The sequence below is a fragment of the Homalodisca vitripennis genome, chromosome 5, assembly GCF_021130785.1.
Source record: "Homalodisca vitripennis isolate AUS2020 chromosome 5, UT_GWSS_2.1, whole genome shotgun sequence".
Taxonomy (NCBI): domain Eukaryota; kingdom Metazoa; phylum Arthropoda; class Insecta; order Hemiptera; family Cicadellidae; genus Homalodisca; species Homalodisca vitripennis.
In genome coordinates, this window is record NC_060211.1 from 170,558,335 (window position 1) to 170,581,905 (window position 23,571).

Below are 23,571 nucleotides of genomic sequence, written 5' to 3' on the forward strand. Positions count from 1 at the left end.
ATAACAAAAACACCGGTATAGTTACAAAAAATATACAGGGTACCAACAATTTGGTCATTTTTATACCAATTCTAACTGTATCTTTTTAAAAGAAGTACGTTAACGCATAAGCTAGCACAATCACTATATTGGTATGCTTGCACAAGCCGGAAGCAACTAAGGTTTTGTCTTTTGATAGGCATCAGCTGAACACACTTTTACTGAACACCATGTTTACAGCCACAAGTGTAACTCACTGATGTATATGGATACAGTCTCTATCCCTCTTTTAGAAGTGCTGGACCCACGAAATTTGGCACGCACGTAGCTTTTGCCTCAAAACCCCTAGGAAGAGGCTGAAAATCGAAAATTTGTATTTGTTAAACACTCAAAAAATTATAAATATTTAGAAATTTAATACATTTATTCTCCTAACACAGACACAACTCTCTTCAAAAAAGACCAATAGGTTTTTAAACCCCCGTTATAATAATCCCCTCCCGGGAAATACCTGGTGTGGCCAGATAGTTTCCTGCGTAAATTAAAATCTCTCCATCAAGTTATCCTGACGAACTTTGCTGTCTTAGATAGATGAAAACTCTACAGGTATTGAAACAGCTATTGTTATTATACTGTTATTTCTTTATTCTAACTAATATTACAGTATAAAAAGAGAAGGCAGGTAAAAAGTAGGTATATTAGTATATAACAAAATATCCTGTTCAAGATCTTTTTTCAAACTTCATTTGACTCTATTTCAAATGGTAGTTAAATCAAAGTTCACGTATTAACTTTTCAGAGATCTACAAAACCTAGAGGAGTCATAAAAAAGATTGTTGACTCTGGGTATGACTGGTTTAAATTGTTGAAAGTGGTTTCACTTTGTTTGTGTAATTTTGAACTGAGCTTGATGAAGTTGTTCGAATTCAGGCAGTTTTGCGACTTCATTCCTCCTTTTCCTCTGCTGTAAGGTAATAAATTCATTGTCAACAGGTTTTACTTTCACTTATATTTCACCAAACTTACACCGTGGTATATACTTTATGTTTGTGGCCATTGGATCCTCTGGTTTCATTAAAACTAGGGCACACTTTGACAACCTGAACTTCTTGGGAAATAACATAAAGAGTGCCTTCAATGCTCTTTCCTTGTCAATAATTTTTCCGTGACTTGCTTAACCTTTTAATTTAACATGGTCGGGATAAACTTCATCACTAATAAGGCCCGCATCATGTGCGACACATTTATCAAATCTATCTTTTCTGGGCTGTTGAAATGTTAAGTTTAATAACATAAAGAGTGCCTTCAATGCTCTTTCCTTGTCAATAATTTTTCCGTGACTTGCTTAACCTTTTAATTTAACATGGTCGGGATAAACTTCATCACTAATAAGGCCCGCATCATGTGCGACACATTTATCAAATCTATCTTTTCTGGGCTGTTGAAATGTTAAGTTTTTATTTATACTGTTTTGTGAAAAGTAAACGTAGACAGTTGTTTTGTAGGATCATTCTCATTTTACACTGTCTTTTATATTCAGCATAGACGTCAATCTGTTGCCAAATACTGGTTCAGTTTATAGATTTATGTCTTTCCTGCAATAATGTGGAGGTAGTTAGGGTAAACTATCTAAAAATTGTATTAGCTTTGCTTTGGTTTTATATCAGCAAACCTAGCTCCTCTAGGTAGTTGTGTCTTTGCTGGAGTTATTGCATGACCTTGAGTATTTTTTTAGAGTCTGCGCCCATTCTCTAACTGTCCACTCTCCCAACGCCAACGTATTAGATTAGAAAGAAGGTTTTAAATAATTTATGTTCTTTTTCATCTATTTTGTTTTCACTGTATAAATTAAGGTCGCTTTTCTTCTTCAATCTATGTCTGGTGATTTCCTTCTGCTGACATTTTACTAATAAGGCAACATACCATGTCCCCATGATAAATTGTTCAAGGAATCTTTGAATATTTGTTTTCTCCTCATCTGATATTTCATGACAGGTTCTTGCACACCCCTGGCTTTGGCATCTAGGTCCTAGTTCTCTTGATTTGATATCTATCCCTCTTTAAACCTTCCCATCTCCTTTCTTTTTTCAGCCTATATATTCTTTGCCCTGCTCACAAAGATGTTTTTATCTGTTGTCAAACCATTATTCTCTAATTCCATGCCCTCTCTTCTTTTAACCAACCTTCTCAAACAACATCGTTATCTTGTAAAACCTCTCCAATTTCTTCATAATATAGGGAGGCTATCGATCATTACCAACTGGCAACGGAATATCATGTCTAGGGCATTTTTCTAAATCCTGTGCCTCTGGTAATTGCTCTAGATCGTTATTTATGGACTCTGATATATTTTAATTCGATGTCATCTTGTTTGGTATTTGTTCAGTTTCATTAAATTCTGCATATTTCATAAAGGCATTGTTATCATTTTCAGCTGCGTTACGTCCAACTTCAACTTCTTCCAAATTATTTTGAAAAAGTTTTATTTCATTGTCGGTTATTGATAATAAATTGCTTTCATTGGTATCTCTAATAGATAAATATATGACACTCACTAAATCGCTGAAAACTGCTTCTATTTGAGTGGATAGATAACTGCTCTGCATCCAGTCATCAAGTCTTGACTATTTATACCTTTGCTAAGTTACTGGCTTAATTTATTAATAAACGAACTATCAATAAATATATTAATACTACTTAGTTTACCTTTTTTAAGTTCTCTTAAAATATCAAAAACTTTTTTCAAAGTGACACTACATCAACGGATTCACTAAAGCAAAGCTTCCGAGGTTATACTATGAAACTTCAGTATCTTTTTATACCAGACATACGAGTTGACACTTTAATAGCTTTTTTAGATATTTGAATTTTTAAATGAACTTTTTATGGGCTAAACTTTCTGGAATTTTCATTCTTCATTTTCATACTTTCATTTCTGAACAAAATTCGACATACAAGGTTTCACTTCTAGACCGTCGATATCATTGTACGATAACGTCAATCGACAATACATTACCACAATGTTCAATGGACTAAGTATTTTTAATAATCAAATAGTTAATTCAAGAATTGTAAGAAATCCCAACAACATTTAATAACCATTTATTAAAATAATTTTGCTTCCAGGGGGAGCAGCTGCCCTCCTACCCCTCACTGGGTACGCCCTTGATCATGTGTTGGGTCATTTTCAAATTGAGAGCAAATATCATTCCCAGGTTAATAACATTTTACTAATTATACAAATAAATATAAGAGCTTAAGGATTAACAAGGGTATGCTAAGTAGTTATAAAGATCTATTTAAAAATAAAATGTTATTTTCTAATAAATGTTATGTGTCAATTTGTCCCCTCGCTGATGGTCCCCAACAGAGTTGAGAATGTGTATAAAAATCTTCAATATAAATCTCTATTCTTCAGTTGTAATACAGGGAGTGAGTACTATTTCAACAATAATCTCTTTTGCCGTAACCCGTGAATAAATAAATATTATTCCTAAATAAAGGATTCGTTGTGTTTTTTCATGCCTCCAGAAATGCCTCAAAGACCTTTTTCCACCAAACGCGAATTCAGTTGTAGCGTTACCTGTCTTATGAGTTGTGAATATTCTGTGTTATAGGTTAATATCGTTCCAGTTTGATTAATTCTTAAAACCTTTTTTTAAATTTCGTACCAGATAACATTTATTCGCGTAAACTAATTAGAAGTCTACTCGCCGATGGAAATTTAACAATGTATTTCTTGGACAATTGCGTTAATATTATCAGTGTGGTGAGCCGTTACGGAATCGGACCTAACCTCAAAATCTTCCCGAATCTAATTCCATTGTTGAATTTAGCGGGAAACCTCGACAGAACGTCTCCTCGCGGATGTCCGCGAATGTACCAGCCGACGTGGCGTATGAACATTTTCCATCGGCGAGTAGACTTTTCATTACTTTAATTGAATTTTTAATGTCAATTGATGTTTCTAATAAATTTTCTTCTTATATTATTAACCCTTACATCCCCATGTGAATATCATAGTAGCCAGCAGGAGCAGTTTCCTGCTCATCAGCAATAGTCTTGGTCTTCACAAAGGGTTATTTTACAATACCTCACTAGCTTATACATACTTGTTGTTAACCCTTACAGCCCCAGGCGACTAATACAGCAGCCAACAGTAGCAGTTTCCTGCTTTTCAGCTTTATTGCTTTTAAGTGCTATTTTAATTAATATTTTTCTTTCTTTATAGTTTCTTTAAAAGTGGGAAAAAGAAAAGCTCTGCAGAAGACGCTACAAAATATAGGCGAGAAAGGCAAATTGCCAATGCAAGAAATTGTAAATACAAAGCAAATTTGTCTAAAGAAAAATTGGAAAACAAACAGCTAAGAGATAAAGAACGGTACCATGGCTTAAAAAAGGAAAAGAAAATTAGCTTGGTTGGTAAAATGATAGAAAAAGAGAAGACAGATAGAGAGCAGAACAGTTTAAAGAAAATGACAGGTTGCCCTTAGATAGAAGAAAAAAAGATGAAGAGATGTAAAGAAACACTCCACCCAACAGTGACACTAAAGGCAGTACTTACTGAGAGAGTTGGAACAAGTTGGAAGAAAATGGTTTGGAAAGACAGAGCCAAATCATACAGAGAACTAAAGCAACAAATAAAAGAAAACAAAAAACTAAAAGCCAAACTAGAAAAGTACAAAAAACGGTTTCAGAGAGAGCGATTGAAAACCACAAATTTAACATCGCCTTCATATAGCAAAAAGGTTCGCCATGAAAAGGTATCTCTGCATAAAAAAAACCTTGTTGTCGGAACCAATATGTCGTTGAAAAGCAGTAGAAATCGTCAGTGAAAAAATCGATACCAAAAATAAAGAGAGCCAAATAATGGCTAGAGTTATCGGTTCGAAAGTATTAAGGAAATACAGAGTGTAGAAAGAGTTCAACCATATTGTTTGTATCAGGGGAACAAATGAATGTTGAATGGAAAGATATAGTTTAATCATAAAAGCTATTCCACCATAAGTCAAGTAAGCTCTGGCGATTTGAAAATTTCATTTGAATAATCAAGTGTCCAAAATTTTGCCAGACAAAAAGATTACAAGTAAGAATGCAACGAGTGTTACTTGACATGTTAGCAAATCTTCATTTACAGGTTAAAGAACAAACTAAAATGAATGTGTTTAACACTACGTTCACCAGATGTCGCCCATTTTGGGTTTAGAAGCCGAAGCAAAAGGACAAGGAAACCTGTGCATGCTTAAAACATGAAAATATGGAGTTACTTGTGAGGGCTTTTTGCAAGGCCAAATCAATTGTTTGTAAAATTGCTCATGAAGTGTTCAAATCCATAGTATGCTAAACAGCAAATGAAAATTGCTTGTTTGGAAGATGTAAACAATGGTTTTCAATTAACTTTGTATCGATGAAGATGTTCAAGAAGTGATTAAACTAAGCCAATGGAAAAAATGTTACAGAGATGAACATGATTAAAGAAAAAGAGAAAACAATTAAAGAATTAGTCAATGGCGAAGTAATAGATATGTTTCATAAACAAATAATTGACTTCAAATAACATGTTTATGCCATGAAACATCAATGGAAAAGCCTTAACACTCTGATATAGAATCTACTGTTGCCAATTTAAATTTTTTTTGCAAATGGCGATGGTCTTCTCGTCGACAGTGGACTGCTACTTCAGCTTCAGGAGCTGTTACTACAATAATCAAGGAACACTGTGTTTTAAAACATTTTTTATTTTTTACTACATCATACTTGCTCTCAATTTGAAAATGGCCCTTTTGCGTGTTTGCTCAGTAAGAACTGTAACACATTACATACAATTTGGTGTTTTATCTTATTACATAATTTTGATAACCAACATCATGTTTTTTGAATAAGTATATTACATGAAGTTTGTTTCAAGCTTACAACACAAAATAGACTTTTTTTATGTACAAAATGTGGCAAGTAGCTATTTTAAACAAGAAGTTGAAAATTTTAAGGTATGTCTAGAAATTTACAAACGATAAAACAAAAATGTTTTGGAAAAAGGTAGTTCTTTTAAATGCCATTTTTACAACAGGGAAATTCTCTAAACATCAAATCTTCAGTTCTGAGACATGTTTCTAATTATATGAATTTAAACCTTACTGTACTGTATACTATGTACAAACTTACCTGAGAATTTTGCTAGCTAGTTTTCAATCACTATACAAAATCAAGTTTCCCTGTTAACACATATTAATAGCGACTGTGATATTTGCAGGCTACGATGCAACTAAAACTACAACTACGTAGAGTGCTTGCTTTTATAATAGCAGTTATGTCTACACAAATTTTCTTTCTTATTATTTTATAAAATTACAATTCAACCAGAAAATTAAAAATAATCTTTTTGTGCAGAGCCCTGAACCGGCCCTTCAAGCATCATAGCACAGTATCAATATGTTCAATGAATCCTATCTCTATTCAATTTATATACTCTGTACAACGAGTGTCACACAGTAATAGAAGTCCTTAAAACTAATATAACCTAAGTGATCTAAGGTTCCTTAATGCTGGTCAACTCCTAAACATCTTTAAACGGGTTTGTTCATAGTATCATATGAATGATTTTGACTGTGCGCCAGGAATGTACTATTACTGTTTCCGACATATATGATCATTCCAAAATATAAAGACTATACACTGTTAATATTTTTAAATCAGCAAATACATTTTTTACAGTATAATAATGGTTTTTCTTTTCTTAGGCCTGTTCGTGCAATCTAATGTTAAGTGGAACATTCATGTTGAAACTCTATGTAAAAAGGTTTCTAAAGGTATTTTTATGCTTAGAAAACTTAAATCTTTTGTAAGCATAGATGTGTTGAAAGCTGTTTACTTTGCCCATATTCAAAGTCATTTATCTTATGGAATTATTGTGTGGGGGCATTTTGGTAATGTAAGAAGACTATTTTTATTACAGAAGAGAGCAGTTAGAGTAATGTTTAATGTTAGGTAGTAGGACACACTGTAAGCCACTGTTTAAGCAACTTGGTATTTTAACTATTATTTCTTTATACATTTTAGACTGTTTATTATATATCAAAACTAATTTAGATACAATTCCTACAAATAATTCTATTCATAGTCATTTTACCAGACAAAACAATTTCCTTAGAGTAAATCAGTGCAATTTTCAAACAACTATAAACAGTTTTTGTGAATTTGGTCTGAGGCTTTATAATATGCTACCATACAATGTTAAATTGCTCAATGTAAAACATTTTAAAAATGAAATTAGATCTATTTTATGTGATATTTGTGTATACAATGTCGAAGAATTTGTTAATTTCTTAAAAACCAAACAAAAAAATGTTTAGGTAGATGTTTGTGTATGTGAACATATTTTAAATTAGTATTTTATAGCATGCTGTATGCAAATGATGCTTATGACACTATTCTCTGTATTATTTGTACAGTTTATGAATAAAGAATCTTTTGACTTTGACTTTGACTTTCGTGCAATTAAGTTTTGTCCTTATTCTTCGTAATAGTCCCTCCACATGCAGAAATTCCATATGTAATATGAAACTGTATATATGCAAGAAAGATAATTTTAAGATCAGAAATCGCGTTTATAAAATATATATTTGTTAACTGTCCTACATGTTTGGCTATAATCTAAGACAAAACAAGCCAAACTAAGTTGAAACAGGGACTTGCTTTGCTCAGTCAATAGTACAAGTAAACTGTAAGTATAAAGTGGTATAGTATAAGACAGCCATATGCGATAAAACAGGTAAATGAAACATTCTTATTAACAAACAATATTTAATATGAAATAGTACATGGTTAAATACTCTGTATTTACATGGTAACATATTGTATAAAAATAATCCTCAGCTCAAAACACATAATTAATTTAAATTTGTATAATTATCTTGTAAAAGTAAAAACATAGGTTACATTTAATTAGGTTAAAATAAAGAAATATTGTCTAATTGAAAACGTCTTACAGATTTAACTTAACTTCCAATACGTTATATCCAAAATATGTACTGCGTATACAAAATACAAGTGTAGTCATGCTGCTCATATTTTCACAAGTAATACCAAAGAGAATTTAAATTCATTTCTACTTCAGTCTTCATGTCACAGCCTTCTTTTTAAATCACCATCATTAATATTAATTAATACAAGCTTAGAATAAATATTAGTTTTTATCACAGAAGTCTTTGGTGAAGTATATAATGTAATTGTTATTCATGACCTCAACTAAGAATATATACATATCCATAACACAATTAATTACATAAAAGCAATAAATTATTATGGTATTTATAAAATTAATTTTATTCAGATTTACCATCAACGTAAGACACAAGATATTTATTGGTCATTTTAACATGTAAATAAATGCATTGACAATCAAATTTATATACTCCATAGTTGTATATTGTCCAATAATAATGCTCTCTATACACAAGCTGAGACTGGGCATAAGTATTACATGTAATATAGTGATCAAGGGTGATATGACAAACATTTGGGACTAGAATAATAAATTAATAAATAATGTTAAAAGCCTTATGTTATTTTAAGCCTTCTCATTATTTAACAAGGAACAGTTGGCTGCAAACAGGTCTGGGACGTACTTAAAGTGTTATTTACTTGTAAATTCAATATATTATAGGTAAACCGCTAACAAAAAAACCTTGGTTGATTTGAGTTCACGCAGGGTGGGGTAAATATCCCTCCGTCGCCCCTCCAAGCATCCCCACCACTGCTCGGCGCTCACTCTATTTCAATCTAATAAAATCAGCTGACCAATCCGGCTCAGTCGGTATCGTTCACTGCTGCGAACCGTTCAGTTGAACCGGTCAGTACAGAGTTACTAAGCCTTCCCGCTAGAGCGTGTTTTACCGGTCATCGTGTTGACTGAACAAAATGAACGAATAACTGGATGTAATGACCAAGTGAACGAAAGGATCTACTTGCAAAAATGTGTTCGGATAGAGGAAGAAACAACATATTTTACAGTGAATGGATAGATATATAACAATAAATGTATTGTTTCAGGAATCTAGTAGCTTAAATGTAAATATATATTATTAATAGAAATGATTAACAAAAATTAACTGTATGTATTAACGTGGGTTACTGTTGTTAGATGGCGAAGAAGTATATAGACTTATAGTCCCTTGTTATCGCTGAACTTCTAACCCTTCCTCTCTATTTATTGTTATTTGGTCTGTCCTTCACTATAATTACCATAACTAATACTTCATACGACAGTGCAGCAAAACTAGATTTATACTCGGTTACGTATCATTATCAATGTGACTCATCAATTGCCTGCGTGGTCACTGTTGTCATTGCCATCCAGCCGGATTAAAAATAAATTCTAAAACCATTAATAATATCAAAAATTACTAAACTACTATTTTTTACTTATAAAATCATTTGTTCTATTATTAGTTTTGAGTTCCAATATTCACGACCAGAGCCTATGCACAGGTCCTAGGCCCATGTAGGCTCATCCCGGTTATACTACTCTTCTTATTTCAAATTTTAATTGAATTAAATAGAATTAATGCAAGGTTTATTATAATAAGAAATAATTAACTACGTATAAGTACCGTATTGTTACACTCTGATACATGATTTTAGACATTGTATATATTTGCTTACGTTTGTTGCAAAACGTGTATGTGTTTTATTGTACTATTTTTGAGAAAATAAACCATTTTCATTTCATTTTTCATTTCACCTGATTTGGAAAAAAGTATCAAATTTATTCAGTTGCCCGGCCAAATTGAACAAAACTTTCAAAGTGAACGGGTCTTTTGGAACACTCCGATCCGGATCACTCGTTCACCTGACTGACTCGTTCGAATTGAACGGTCCAAGTAAGTAACTGCAGTATAAACAATATGGCGCGAGCAAGACAAGATTTAAACAGCTGACAAGAAGATGCTCCGCCCACTCGCCACTCCCCCCCGCCGGAGGGGGGCCCCTCCTGCGCTGTGCTGCTCAAATATTTGCTTCTGCGCAGGTTTCTTTGTTAGCGGTTCACCTATAATATCTAAACCATGCATTAAAAAAGTTGAGTCGTTAGCATAAGAATCAGTTTCAATGCTACAAGGCAAGTCGTTTACTGAAATTAAAAACAAATAAGGGCCAAAGTCAGAGCCTTCAGGTACCCCACATATCACAAGGCGACCCAAGCAAAGCCCACGTCTTAAAAAATGTCAAAAATTGTGGCAACTAAGGCACCAATGGCGTCAGTGGTACTGTGACTTCCTAAAACCAAACTGAGAGTTGATATTGAAACTGCAACCTTCAAAATAACTACTTACCTGATCCAACATTATGTTCTCTATGACTTTTGAAAGTGTTGGGATCAAGGAGACTGGTCTATAACACTATCCGAATTTCTCATGTCTCCATTCTTGTGTGTAGGAGTGATTTTGGACATTTTAATATCATTTGGCAAAATACCTAGACTCAAACATGTATTTATGATAAAGACAAGTGGTGCTGCAATAATATCATCAACATTCGTAATAAACCAGTTTGAGTTATCATAATAATCAACAGATTTTGAGTTTTCAGGTTAGAAATAACCCTACTAACATCTAAGGCTTGCTGCAACAAATTGAAACTGTTTAACAGAAGTAAGTGCACTCATAAAATATTGATGATTCAGAATGTTAGGTTTATTGTTACTAGATCTAATTTTACTACAGAGTCAATGAAAAAGTCATTTAGGCTATCAACACCAATAGGAATGTCACTGCTTCGAGATCGCCTCAGCCATTTTATCACAGACAAGGCTAGTTTGTATGTATTACCTGAATTTTCTATTAAACTAGTATTATAAGCTAGTTTGGCTTCTTTAATGCGTCCTTTGTAGGCAAGTTTAATATTTACATAAGTTTTATCAGCATCACCAACGGTACATTTAAACTTTTCAATTGCAATTAAAAATTTGCTCTTAAAAAGTGCGCTCTATCACTAGTGAATGTTGATACAAGGGTTTTGAATCTGCCATATTGCATGCTCACTTTTGAACTATTACAAATACTTTGTTTGTATAATATTTAATTTATATAATCATATATAAAATATGAAATTTTAGACATTATAAATATTTTATTAAATCATACACATTTTTAATAAATATGTATAATATATAATGTGTTATAATGTGTTAAACTCTTTAGTTGTGTAACATTTAACGATTTATTAGAATTATACTTCAAGTAAGAGCTTATTTTAGTTCTTTCATGGTACAAAACTGTATAAACATACACAAAGACCAAAAGAAAGTAAAAATACTTACAGAATAGAATATTATTATTATAACCTTATATGCCTAGTGTGCTCATATAAATGTTTTTAAAGAAGCAGTAAATTGTATTACATTACGCATAAATTGTATTACATCTCAAATAACTTAAAACATTCATAATCATAATAATTCATTTTGTTTATATAGGATTGACAAAAAAGTTTTTGTTCTTAGGAATATTTTAGTTACACCAGTCTTTTCTAAACTATTTACAGGAAAGTACACAGTATTTAAAACGTTACCAGTATGTAAATACTGAGTCTCTACGTATCAGGGAGGGGTATTCAGTAAATTAGTACCTAAACAAGTATTTGTACTCAGTACCACAGAGTAACGGTATCAAAAACAGCGGTTACAAGTCCTTACCGATCTAGGCCATCTCTACGATAGATGTGACACAGGTGCATGTATTTGTTGTTACGAGCCGTCGACTGCAGGTTCTTTTGGCAAATTTCAGAAATGCTTGGTAGTTCTGATCCCTTCCACAGCTTCAACGACTTCCCTCCCTGCAACACCTTCTACCGATGTTGGCAGCAACACTCCTCGTGGATATCTAAAACATCATACTGCGATTACTGATTTGTTGTACATTGAGTCTTAAGATTAGCACGCTTGTCAATAAACCAAGGCTTATTTTTACTAGTTTTACACAGTTTTGACTTTTCTAACAGGAAAGTAATTTTGAAAGATTCAATAGAACTTGGTCTTTGTCACATCTGTCTCTTTCGGCTCTCTGCTATCAAAAACTAGGTGAAAACAAGTGTTGAATGGTCAAAGCAATGGAACGGTTCAGCATAGAAAAAGCAGTCTCTTTGTTGGCATTAGAAAAAACATTATCTAAACATGCATAAGCACGGGTTGGCTTTGTTATGCCAATACAAATTGTATTGTTTCAACAATTTCATAAAATTATCACTGGTTTTAGTCTTGTGTAATATCAAATTTGAAATTAATGTAACCACCACCAAACATAAGATAAAAGGGAAACCATTGGGGTTGGTTAAAGTAGATTAAAAGAATCTCAAGTGAATCCAAGAAAATTGTCAACAATATCTGGCGCGCAATATATAAAATAACTATCATCTTGTGCGCTACTACTAGTATTGCACAAGCTTCAATATCTGCATCTGTACAAATATTACTTAAGTCCACTGGTTTAAAATTAATGTTATCTTATACAAATATAAGTTTACCACCTCTCATGTACAAAACTAGAAACATGAGTTCTACTGTTGTAGTAGTAATGGGTCCAACAGTGTGTATGTTGTGATTAGATGTAAACTTCCATCCATTCTATTTATTTATTTCAACGGTACAACACCAATTTTACAAATATTACTAGTAGATCCGAATGAAACCAACAATAGATAATAAGTATACAATAAAACAAAACAATATCAAGGTATTTTAACAGATATGAACTAATTGTAAAACAGAGACTACGCATTACTTCCAGTCTCTCAGGAAACCAATAGCATCTGTCCGGAAAGAAGAATTCCTGAAGAAATTGACGGAGGAAGAAGCCGCTTTGCCAGCCCTCAGGAGTCTGGATATGCTGTGGTTTTGAGTATAATTAGTTGGCTGGAAACGCCTACTGAAAACTGACTTCGAGCGAGTCCCTCTCTGCACAGTGAAAGCCACAGCTCCCAGCAGTTTAATACCTTAGTTTTGATGCCAAGTAAAAGGTAGATTTATCTTTCAAACGTTAACTGTGACAGAAGCCTTACGGTGCAGAGCATATAGATTATGTGAATGTTTAGTTCAACTCCAGTCAACCTCGCTCTTAGTAATGCTGTCACAGAACACTCAGCTGGAATCTGGAGTCATTTTCGTCTGAAGAGATAAAAAAGTCGGTGAAAAAGAAGTTCAAAATTAACTATATATTGTTTTAACATGACACTTACTACAAAATATAGTGTAATCTAGAAGGATTCATTGTCTCTTCAGATACAGAACTGAGTCCATTACAATGTTTTAGACACAATCTCTAAGCATCATGGAGCAATGAGTTTTCTTTACATAATGTAGCTATGGTGGGAGAGTTGATTCAATGTGAAAGTTGAGTTAAGCTACAAACCATCTCCCTCTTAGTGCAGCATCTGAAATCAAATACCGTCTCATACTTGACTCCTAGAATATGGAGTCATATTCATCTAAAGAGATCTAAAAAAATGTCGATGACGAAGAAGTTCAAAATGAACTCTACATTGTTACAGAGACTCCTGACTACAAAATAGAGTGTAATCTACATGAAGAGGTGTTCTTATTGTACAGGTGTAGGTGTTTCTCCTGCCAACCAAAATTGGAACTTTGAAACTCCTCTCCTCTCTTCTGCCACACCTAGGCTTGAGAACTTTTAGTATGTTACACTACTAAGACTCCAATCATGTCCCATAGTCGATTTTTCCGCTTATTGATTTTCCTTCTAGAACCCATATTTGACCATTTGTTGACTGGACTACTACTTGTCAAAAAGTGCTCAAAAACCAGTGTCTTTTATTGTTGTTATCAAAATAAAAATGGAAGTTATTGTTTCTAGGTTATATTCTTTTACATCTAAAAGGAGAATTAAACAAAATAAATGATAATGTAATTCCCATTATTATGACTCTATTGGTTAGTTTATGGTTAAATTTTAAAGTTTGTAATTTTAGAGCAATAACTTATCTTCAGTTTGTGCATTTGAAGATGACAGTCACATGTGAAAGTTACTTTTCTTCCAAATAAACGCCAGAGGGAATATTCTTATTCCATAAACATTTAAACTTTTGTAAAAAAAATACATAGAAAAAATAGAGTAGGTAAAGTTTATTAATCTTTAAAATTAAGATTAATCTTTGATTCAGAGATATGTATTCTTAAGTGTACATAGTTAATTTTTCTGAAAGAAAGAATGATCTAAAAAAGTTTAAAATAGAATAAACTACATCTAAAACAAAAATTAACTTCTGAAAATGAACTTATATGAAAATGAAATTCCATCATCCAAACTAAATAGACCTACTTAGAAAACTTTGAGTGTGTAAAGCTGTTTCTAATATGTAAAGGCAGAAAGTTGTATTTAGATATTTTGTCTAGGTTCATAATTATTCTTATGCACATATAAGCAAATCTATCATAATTATCACAATGTATTCTGCTGCTGGAAGCCAATGTTATGAATGATGTTATTTTTCATTATAAAACTGACAGCAATGTAATTATGTTTCACTTTTTATATATTATTATTGTAAAAATGTAATGGGTTTGACACTATACACAAAAGTAAAGTAAATCAAATAACAAAATTGTAAGTATTACTAGTTAAAATGGAAAACTATCTCTGCATACTAACTTTACGCTTATACTACTATGGAATAATTTTAATATCTACGAGCTGTGGCTAGAAAATAATTCAGGCTAAAAACACATTTTACTCACAGATATTTAGAATTTAATATTATCCCCTACAATGTACTTCCCTCTACGATCTCTACATAGCTCCAAGTAAATTTTTCACTGTGTTTAACAATTCTGCAGATAATTTTCCATAACTCTGTTCATGACTTCTGTCACTTTTTCTTTTATGGGCTTAACAGTCTCAAATCTTGTTCCTATCAAAGCTCACTTGATTTTGGGGAACAAAAAAGTCCCAGGGGGCCAAGTCGGGTGGATGATCTAAGATGGGAATGTTGTGTTTGGCCAAAAATGACTTCACTGACAAAGATTTGTTAGGTGGGACATTGTCCTGGGGAAGTATCAATGACTTGATTTTTCCACAAATCATCTGATTTTCTCCGTTTTGATAATCCCTGTTTGCTCTGATAGTTAATCAAGAATCTTGTTAAAGAAGGTTACCGATCTTTTCAATTTTAGCAACAGTTTTTGATGATGATGGTCTGCCAAAATGTGTGTCATTACTTGTGTCTTTGTGGCCATCTTTAAATAGTTTGTCACTCAAAGACTGGTTTTAACAGTTGTCACCTTTCACTTGTAACATCACAAATATTCATACATTGTGTTTTATAGATACTCAAAAGTTTTTCCAACTCAAGAGACAGAAGGTTAAGTGATTTAAACTAATGCTAAAGGCAGAAAAAGTACGGGAGCTAGAAGAAACACGAATAGGGGTGGGAGGGTGAGTCATGTTACTAGCCGTACGATATTCAGCCCTAATGCGTTTGTTCTATGGCTCCACTAATACTGGCTCGGTTATTTTCTAACCAAACCTCGTAAACAACAATTTTAGATTGGCAATGGCTATCAAATAGATAAAACTTAGACTTGGTTATAACTATGGTAAAAACAACTACTATCAAAAATAAACACATGTTTTTTTTATATAATTAATTATGAACACCTTTAGCAAAGGTGAACATTTCACAATATTTGCTTACCTCATATTCTGTAGAACTTCAAAGGTACATCATACTTTTCAGTTGTTGTGCCACTCTTGCTGACATGTTAAGACACTGTTTTATTTTTAAAGAAGTAGTTCACTTGCTGTACAAAGAATTTTCATATTTTTCAGCATCTTTCCACAATAACACGCAGTTATAAGAAATTTTAACATACACTTATTTGTTCAATAAACTTTTCAATTCTCGGTCACTTAAATAAGACATAATATGTCTTTTCACCTCATTTGGCAATGTTATATCAATTTTAGCACTCACATTTTCGACAGCAAAATCTAACAGTTTATGCCTAGCTTTTGCTCTTTCAAATGTTACTCTCAAAAGTGGGGCATACAAAGGAAACTCTAAATGCAAAGTAGGAGAGTATATCGCTTCTTCCATGGATTCTTTCATAGAAAATTTAGGATCCCTGTATTGGGAAAACACATCATAGAGGTTATTGCTGCCAATTTTCTTTGTTTTCATGTGCTTCAGTTCTGTTAAGCACGTGGTTTGAAATGAGCAAAGTTGTCCATAAGATTTGAGGAGGTGTGACACAACTTCTTTATTCAAATATAATTCTAAATTAGCACATTCAGTTTTGATGATTAATTCTGAAAAAATATTTTCCAAATCAATATAATCCTTTCCATAATCTAGTGGTGTTTTCCCTCTATAATCTTTTATATCCATGGTAGCCCCATAATCAAGCAATACTTTAGCACAGTCACCTCCTGTCCACTTACAGTATTGAATAACCACGTGGAGAGGAGTTCTTCCTTTTGAGTCTTGAATATCAACTAAAGCTCCTCTCTCTAAGAGTTTTCTCGACAATAACTCTGATCCACACTTAGCTGCATAATGGAGAGGTGTGTTTCTTCTCTTGTCCCTCAAATTTACTTTGGCTCCATAGGTAAGTAAAGGATCAACTCCAGCAATAAAATTGTACAATATGGCTAAATGAAGTGGTGTTCTGTAACACTTATCTCTAAGGTTTAGATTTGATCGATGTAGTAAAAGAATTTCTGTTATTTCTAAATTTTTACTGGAAATTGCATAATGAAGAGGGGTACTCCCTCGATTGTCTTTATTATTTACATCTGCTCCTGTATCAATTAATGCTTCAACCAAAGTCTTATTGTTTGCTAAGACAGCCAAATGAAGGGGGGTTCTGTTTTCAACATCCCTGTCATTCACGCTTGCTTTTTTCTCTAACAGTAGTTGAACTACTGGTTGAAATGATCTTGAAACAGCTATATGGAGAGGACTTTGACATTTGTTGTTTTTTGAGTTTCAAACAAGCTCCATTATCTATCAATGCTTTGACCAGATCGTAATCCCCATTTGAAACAGCAAAGTGAAGAGGACTGTTTGTGTCTCTGTCCTTAAAGTTCAACATAGTTCCCTTGTCTAACATAACACTTATTTCTGATCCAAACTCTTCTCCACAATTGTAGAGTGCAAGGTGAAGTGGTGACTTGTTTTCCTTATTTTTTAGGAAAACGTCGGCACCATTATCTAACAACAACTCAATTACAGATGTTCGGTTGTTCAAAACTGCCAAATGTAGAGGAGTAAGACCTGCATTGTTCTTTATGTTTACACCTGCTCGCCTTTCAAGCAGGAGCTCAATACATTCAGAATCAAACCCATGAGAAATGAATACATGGAGAGGAGTATCTCCTTCAATGTCTTTTATATTTACTTCCCCACCATGATCTAATATAGTTTTTACTTTTTCCAAATCATTCACCACCATATGAAGGGCAGTCTCTCTTCTATAATTTTTCATATTAACTTCTGCTCCTCTTTCCAACAGAAAGTTTACTATAGTACATATTTTATACTGGACTGCTCTAAGGAAAGGTGTATCCCCCGATATGCAGTCTCTTACCTCCAGTAAAGCTCCATTATCCAGCAATATCTCACATATCTCCTTTGACTCAGCAAGATGAAGAGGTGTTTGGCCGCCAAAGTTTTTCTCATTTACTTTGGCACCTCTTTTTAAACTTGTTTTAACGCCATAAATAAAATCCACTTGTGCTGCATTGTGTAAAACTGTATTACCTTCCTCGTCTCTCTCATTTATATTGGCACCATGATTTAACAATGCATCAAATATATCTACATTCATTTGTATAGCAGCCAGATGAAGTGGTGTAGTTTCGAAACACTTTAAGTTCACGTTAGCACCTTGCCTAAGCAATAACTCAACACCAGCTTTAAAGTTTTTTTGAATAGCAGAGTAAAGAGGTGTCTCACCTTCATTATTCCTGATATCCACCATTGCACCTTTGTTGAGAAGCATTTGTGTAATATCGATGTGCAGTCTGCGAATGGCGATATGAAGAGGACTACTACCTCGTTTGTCTTTGCAGTTCAAATTTACTCCTTTCCTTAACAATAACTCCACTCCCGATACATAATGTATGTAAACAAAATAATGAAAGAGTGGGTAACCACACACTTCATTTTCCAAATCAAATCCTTTGTCTATAAGAGTTTCAATCATTTTTAAACATCTTCTTTTAATTATTAAATGAAGAGGAGATTTCCCTTCATGATTTAGTAGATTTAGAATGCCTCCTTTCTCAAACAATTTTCCCAAAATAATTTCATTATTTCTATAGACAGCCAAATGTAAAGGAGATCTTCCTCTGTTGTTATAAATATTAACATCTGCTCCCCTCTCCAGCAGTAGATCAACTGCAGGCTCTGAACTCCTCCAAACCGCTTTGTCCAGAAGTGTTCTACCGTATTCATCTTGGGCATTTACATCCTGACCTTGATTTAGTAAGGTCTCCATTTCCTTCATCAAAGAGATCTGTACTTTTTCAGGGACCATTTTCATGTTTAATTATTATCAAGACCACTTTTGTATTTGTTAATCAATTATATGACTGACTTTTACTTGTGAAGGAATAGCTGTGTTGAAATTGGCTCCGATAAGAAATGTTACTATGTTGTTCCAAGGCCTGAAACAAAACAAAAGTAATAAGACCGTTATCATTACTCATCTATACAGTGTATGAAATTAAACCCTTGAACAAGATTCAGTTTTATGGGCGATAAAGGAAATATTAACATATTCACAACATGTACCCCTTGGGTAAACGCGATTTTTCATAACTGATGTAGAGTACCTGATCGGACACACACCGGGCTTACATAAAGCGTGTAGAATGTCCAATGGGGTAAACGTCAAGCATTTTATTGTGAATATTTTTTTTTTTTTTGCTTGTCTTTGTGAAATATGAGCTTGTGCTTATACAAATAACTTAGACTACCATGTACCCTGTTGGGTGCACAATTTATTTTTCTTTATTTAGGTTAATTAATTTTGTTATGAATCCGAATCCCTAGGGGTAGACATATAAACATTGAAATATCAAATTTAAATACTTTTTCGTGCAACAATTGTGAAGCCCACATACTGTTTTCATGATTACTTAGAGATTTAATGTTGAAGAAACAATTACTGTTATCGGTCACTAATATTAAAAAATTCAATGGCATATAAACAGTCCGGATATTTAGCCGTCGTAATGAACATGTTGAAGAGTATCAAAACTCAACTTAAATAATAGTGCAAAGCAACTTGAGAGCTGCCGTTTATTCAGTTTTAGTATTGCTGGATATTCGCTGAGAACCTCTATGTGGGCCATAGACCTATGTTGATATCATGAAATATGTTTGTCAAGCTAAGCAATAACGTGATATACCTTTGTCCAGAAAGTTATGGGACACCCTATATATAATAATACGAGGTGTGGCTATAAAATAACCAGACTATAGATAAACCGCTTGCAAAGAAACCTGCGCAGAAGCAAATATCTAAGCAATACCGCGCAGGAGGGGTTCCCCTCCGGCGGAGAGTTGTGGTGGGAGAGTGGGACCTGCACCTTTTCTTCTCTGTTTATCAGCTGTGTGGATTGTGTCTGACTCGAACAGTTTTGTTTACACTACAGCTACTTTACCTGTTCTATAACTATATTATATTTTTATGTGTAGGTCTATAATGCAAGTGTCGCTGTCTAAGCGTAAAATATTAATTTAACCGATTAATATAGCCCTAGACGTATCCAGGGAGCTTGCATTTTGTTGTGAGGTTGGCCATGCAGTGGCAATGGCCATTAGAGATGTATCGCTTGGTCTTGACTCGTTCAATTCGAACGGGTCAGTCAGGTGATCAGAGTGTTTCAAAAGACCCGTTCACCTTGAACGTTTCGTTCACTTTTTCCTGCCAACTGAATAAATTTCATCTATTTTTAAAATCAGATATTTACAGAAACAGGTTATTCTCTTCTTAACAAATAAACCACGGTATATTGGTTTGAAACATTTATAAATTTTCGTGTATCTAGGTACACTTCTTCAGATAAATATACATGTATAAATATTTACATAATGGAACTAACTAAAACTATAGAGTTTATGTGTTCGGTTACACTAGGTCCCCAAAATTGTTCAGTCGCTCTTTCGCTAACCTATGAAGAATAAAACCGTAATCGTATAACTCGATGGGGGGAGTAGGGAGCCTGGGTATTATAAAAAGTGGTGGGAAGTTAATCGGTTGGATATAAAATATCTTCTTTATTCATGAAAATAGATTATTTTCAAACAAGAGATGTGTCTGTTTAATTTTTAGTTCTTTATTTAAAAATTTGTAAGGGAATACCCTTACTTATGATAAATCAAAGGCATATCAATCAACCAAGTCCATTGATTATAAGTATTAACACTTGAAAGCAGTGTCTAGTGAAGGTGAGGTGAATCATGGGCAATATGGTGTCAGTGATCTTTGTTCATCTTTTTCAGATTTAAACTAAATTTTTATGACAATGAAAACTGTTCTGCATGTAGATATAATAGTTTGAATGTTATTGATCTGGCTCATAATAATGCACTATTAAGTTCAAATAACAATAATCATTTTAAACAATCAGGGATGAAAAACTACCAACATTTAAAAATGTACTGAAACCAATATCAAACTAAATTCCAAAAATAAACAAAATTTTGACAACATTCAACTTCAACCATTTAAAATATTACACCAAAATGGTCAACACTTATCATCAGGTATTAATATACTAAAAATTAATTTAAAAGAAATCCAACCAGATGCAGTAGCAATATCTGAACTTAAAATGACTGAAGCAGAAATCCTGTATCTAAATATTCCAAATTATAAAATATGTTAATTTTTTACAAGGTCCATCTCACTTGGTGGTGGTGTATTGGTCTTAGTTAGAAATAACATTAAAAGTAAAAAATAATTAATTTCACAAGTCTAAGATCTTACAGCTGAAAAATAATTTGAATATTGCTTATAAATCAGAGATTACTGCAAATACATTGTCATTTATTTTAGCATGTATTTATAGATCCCCACAGCAAGGGATACTTGAATCTTTTCTAAATAGACTTGATTTGTTATGTAATTCATTAAATGATAAATTCAAGAATATTATCATAGAAGGAGATTTTAAAATCAATGTGTTGAACAAAGACAATATATATAGGAATTTTGTTAGTATTTTAAGCTCTTATAACTTAGTTTATAATAAAGTAAATTTTCCTACTAGAGTGACCTCCGAGTCAGAAACCAGCATAGGTAACTTCCTCACTAATATTACAAGTAAGAAATTAAAAACATCTGGCATTATAACATGTATATCAGACCAATTGTTTGAAATTCTTGGTGTAAAAATACTCTTCGTTATGTAAATAAAAGGTATTGTAGAAAGTTTTCAAAAACTAACACAGATTTATTTTTAAGGCTCTTGGCTAATGAAAATTGGTTAGAAGTTTACCTGGCTAGCGTAGTAAAGTATGATGTTTTTTACTCAATATTTGTTCATGTTTTTATAATTAGCTTTCCTAAATTATTATCTGTTGAAAAAGAGAAAACCCTAAATAGTTGGATTTCAGATGATGTAAAGATTAAAAAGGAAAAAATTGCGCAATTAGAAAAAACATTTAGGGTTTGGAAAACTAATGATTTAAAACAATTAATTAAGCAACTGAAAATTGAAAACAAAATTCAAATAAATAACGAAAAAAAGGTTTTATGACAGAAAAATTAAGAATTCTACAAATAAGTCAAAATCAACTTGGAAAATTATCAAATCTGAAATCAACAATGACACCAAAATCACCAATAACATACAATTAGTCCAGGATGGCACATCCATATCAGACCCAACTCTTGTTGGTAATATATTTAATGATTTTTTTATAAATGTTGTTGATAGATTTATGCTTCCAAATATTCAGAAAGGTTTTGTTAAGCAATCGGGTCATGAAAAACCATCCCAACCTCAATTTTTTTCAAATTTAAAGAGGTTGTTCATGAAAGAATTTTAAAAACGATTGTAATGGCTTTTGAAAACAAATTCTCAACAGGAATTGATGATATACCAATCACCCTCATTAAACAATCTTTTCCGCTAATCTCCAAACCATTAACCCACATAATCAATTCAGTTCAAAGTTGTTCCACTCTATAAAAAGGGGGATTTAAATAGTCCAACAAATTACAGACCTATATCGTTATTACCTGTACTTTCTAAAATTTTTGAAAAAGTAGTATATAATCATTTTTTGGATTACCTGGAAGGTAATCACATATTGGATGATCAGCAACATGGTTTCCGACCACAAAAATCTACGATAACTGCAGATGTTAATTTCATTGAATAAATAATAGATTTGGTTGACAGGAATGAAAAAGTCATTGGAATCTTCCTTGACTATTCCAAAGGAGTTGACAGTGTGTCCCACGATGAATTACTTAAGGTACTTTTTAATTTAAATATTAAGAGTAAGGAACATGAATGGTTCAAATCATATTTAAAAAAACCGACAACAATGTATTCAAATTCAAAATAGTTTTAGTTATTTAAACAGCAAATATAAATATACACAACATTTTTATTCAAACCTTCAAACTATAAAACATGGTGTCCCACAGGGATCTATACTTGGCCCTCTTCTATTTCTTTGCTATTTAAAGAGGTTGCCGGGTGTGATACAGGTGGATGGGTCAGTGTGCCTCTACGCTAACGATACCAACATCACAATTTCAGGTAAAAGTCAAGAAGAAATTGAGCTTAAATCATTTCTAAGTCTTACAACTGTAAAAGAATTTTCAGACACTAAAAATCTCCTACTAAATATAAATAAATCAAATTTTATTTCATTCTGTACAAAACAAACTAGATGAAAATTAAAGCCAAATATTTATGTAGAATATTCAAAACTGAATCAAGTAGAAAACTCAAAATTTCTTGGACTAATATTGGACCAACACTTAAGTTGGGATTAACATGTTGGCCATGTAGTAAATAAATGTCCTCTGGTCTTTACACTCTACAACAAATGTCAAGGGTATATAATATTGAAACCTTAAAAACTATTTATTTTGCATTAATCAATTCATACATGTCTTATGGTATTTAAGCATGTATGAGCATGTAGGAGCTACAATAAAAAATCTAGACCGAATTCTTCACCAACAAAAAAAAAGCTATTAGAATAATGTTAAGTTTGGAATGCAATGATCTGTCAAACAGCATTTTTCTAAATTAAGAATTCTTACCGTATATGGTCTATATATTTTTCAAACTATCATGCTTATGAAATCAAATGAAGATAGTATATCTAAATTAGGAGCAAATCATGATTATAACACTCGCCATAGAAATTATCCATCAATCCCAAAACATAACTTAGAACTTTTTAATAAAAAACCCACGGCTATATAATCCAAATTCATGTTATTTCTCCCAAAAACGTCTAAAAATTTCACAAATTTGCATATTTAAAACAAAGTTAAAATCATTTTTAATTGAAAAATCAGTATACTCATTTAAAGAATATTTTGAAGTA

The 23,571-nt window shown here is 32.6% G+C and overlaps 1 protein-coding gene and 1 long non-coding RNA gene across 2 annotated transcripts in view; both read right to left on the reverse strand.

Moving 5' to 3' along the window:
- The window catches only part of LOC124363713 (serine/threonine-protein phosphatase 6 regulatory ankyrin repeat subunit B-like), a 36,813-nt gene extending 16,833 nt beyond the window's left edge, over positions 1–19,980 (reverse strand). Inside the window, exons 1-2 of the mRNA XM_046818976.1 lie at positions 16,874–19,980; positions 14,910–15,029 (exon numbers count right to left, since the gene is read on the reverse strand). Of these exons, the coding sequence (XP_046674932.1) occupies positions 14,910–15,029; positions 16,874–18,529 (1,776 nt within the window). The 5' untranslated portion in view covers positions 18,530–19,980. The remainder of the gene's footprint in view (positions 1–14,909; positions 15,030–16,873) is intronic.
- LOC124363150 lies at positions 12,563–15,851 on the reverse strand. Its single transcript, XR_006922523.1, has 2 exons — positions 15,679–15,851; positions 12,563–13,135 (listed from the first exon to the last, which is right to left on the reverse strand). It is a non-coding gene; the product is annotated as an uncharacterized LOC124363150 (long non-coding RNA).
- Positions 19,981–23,571: the final 3,591 nt, after the last annotated feature.